Source organism: Vigna angularis, chromosome 11 (genome assembly GCF_016808095.1).
Source record: "Vigna angularis cultivar LongXiaoDou No.4 chromosome 11, ASM1680809v1, whole genome shotgun sequence".
NCBI classification, from domain to species: domain Eukaryota; kingdom Viridiplantae; phylum Streptophyta; class Magnoliopsida; order Fabales; family Fabaceae; genus Vigna; species Vigna angularis.
Window position 1 is genome coordinate 6,266,827 of NC_068980.1, and position 2,418 is coordinate 6,269,244.

At 38.5% G+C, this 2,418-nt stretch overlaps 1 protein-coding gene across 1 annotated transcript; it reads right to left on the bottom strand.

Annotated features, from left to right (window-relative positions):
• Positions 1-905: 905 nt before the first annotated feature.
• Positions 906-1,836, bottom strand: LOC108333661 (NDR1/HIN1-like protein 1). Its single transcript, XM_017569137.2, has one exon. The coding sequence runs from the start codon at positions 1,750-1,752 to the stop codon at positions 1,090-1,092; it is 663 nt and encodes a 220-aa protein (XP_017424626.1). The 5' UTR covers positions 1,753-1,836; the 3' UTR covers positions 906-1,089.
• Between the last annotated feature and the right edge of the window lie 582 nt (positions 1,837-2,418).

Genomic DNA, 2,418 nt, shown 5'->3' on the forward strand with positions numbered 1-2,418 from the left:
AAGAAGAGTGTGGTTTTTCTCAATAGCCATTGAACATTAGGCAACAAGCCAATTCATATGCTCCCTGTTCAATTCTTTCCAAACTCTGTCCAAATTCACTTTCAACCATTCACTCACTTTCATCAATTTTTAACTTCAATCACTTGATTAATCTGATTAATTATATCTTTTAGGCTCAACTAATATACATATATATTGACTTTAGAGTCATATAATTCTGTTTTAAACAAGGCAGAATAGGTAAATGGAAGAAAACATGGACCAATACGAGTTAAACAGAGTCCAAGGAGACATTGGTCAACTACTTAGAAGACTACATCAATTCCATCAAATTCCAGTCAATTTACGATACACATGTTTCTTCTATATTCAAGTGCTGTCAAAGACCAAGAAGGAAGAAAGAAAAGGACACTTAAAAAAAAAGTTTAAATTGAATACCAACACTGTCCTTAGAATATTATTTTAAAATATTATTCATATTCTATAATAATATTTAATATATTTTAAGTTTTTTTTAATACGCCACACATCTTTCAAACATCGCTGGAAAAGTAGATCGGTAATCTCAATTTGAGTCAAAAATAAAAATGGCGTGCTAAAGTTAAACACAGTCGTAACACATGCATCAACCAGAGCAGTGAACAACCAAAACTATCATTTTCGACCATTCCTTTTCTTCTTCAGATTTACAGTTACATCTTCCACGAAAAACTCCTTGTCGTCATCCCTTATTAAAAAAAAATCATAACTAAAATCAAATAAACACTGTTACTGTTTTTTTGTTGTAAGAATGAAAAAGAAACGATGGTATGTTCAGAATTAAATGATATTAATACGCATGCAACGAGTGGATCTATGACGTACAAAAATTCCTGTACAAATTCACGTAAACGTTTTCGTGTATGTAAAAGTTTAGAAGACTTTATCGAATATATTACTTGAAGAAAATAAACAGAGAAAGAAAAAGAAGGTACTTAAGAAGAGGTGGTTGAGACTAACTCAAAGAAGGAAAGAAAATTTATCAGCTGCAGCGATGAAAGCAAATTACTTTGCTTTCGTATCACTACTGATTGGTAAATAATTAATAAACTAAACATCAACAATGCAACTTTGAAAAAGCTGAAACTTCACCGCCGGAGCCGCTACCCCGATGGCGTCCTCATCGTCACCGGCGAGTCTGATGTAGGCGGGGCAGTTCACGTTAATATGGTACCTTCCGGAGACCCAAGTCCCCACTTTCCACTTCACTCTGCCGTTGACTTTGACGTTGACCAGCACTCCTCCGGAGGTTTTGTCCTGCCGGAGAATCTCGAGGATGAAGGGGGAGACGGGGACGGCGGTGCCGTAGAGGAAGGGGGACCAGACGGCGGTGTCGCGGTGGCCCTGGTAGGTGGGGGGAAGGGCGGTGGCGAGGGAGACTTGCTGGCCGCGGTAGGAGGCGTAAGCATCGAGTTTGGTGTAGTAGACGCCGATGCGGTGGTTGGGGTTGAAGGCGGAGAGGGTGACCTGCATGGTGAGGGTTAGAGTGTTGGGGGTGGGGGCGGTGGGGGAGGGGATGGCGCCGCTGGAAGAGAGGTTGAATGCGTAGACGGTGGCGTCTTGGAGGACGAAACGGGGTTTGGTGGGGCGGAGGATGATCCAGATGAGGAAGATTACGAGGAGTACGAGGAGGATGAAGCCGAGGATGGCGGCGAATACGCGGCGGAGGAGCTGCTGCCGGTCCTTGTTGTGGTGGCCGCAGTCCTTGGTCATGGTGGCGTGGGAATGAGTGTTGGGTTCGTTGGTATAACTAAATGTGAGTATGCAGTGGATTCAGCCTGAGGAGAATGTTTCATAAAGGGTGCATTATATAGGCAACCACAATAAGTTAAGGGCTGCTACTAAATATGCAGAATAGTTTTCATCATAAATAGATAAATGTAATGAAAAAGAAAAGTGAAAAAGGAAGACATTTTTAAGAAAATGAGATGACATAAAAAAGAAAACAGAATTTGAGATTATAGAGAGAGTGATTTATTTTCGACAGAGACGTGATAACTTTGCTGTTGGGTTCAAACATGTATCAAACCTTGAGTATACGGAAAGTTAATTAATTTTTAATTTAAAATTAACTTCAAGTGATATTGATTATTAGAGAAATTTTAATTTTGATTAAAAAGTAATATAAGATACATAAATGATTAATGTGATATTAGAATGGAGGGTATAAGTTAAAAAGTATAGCGTAGAGTTTAGAAATGCCAATTATGACATAATCTTCCATACACCCACCGCCGACCAAACCTTATAAGGTTCTGCCAGCTGCTTTGTTCACCTAAAGGATACGAGTAAGATAAAATTACATATATTTACATTTATTTAACACAGGTTATATAATAATCATAAAAAAATAATTTTTTATATTTTAAAAAAAATCAA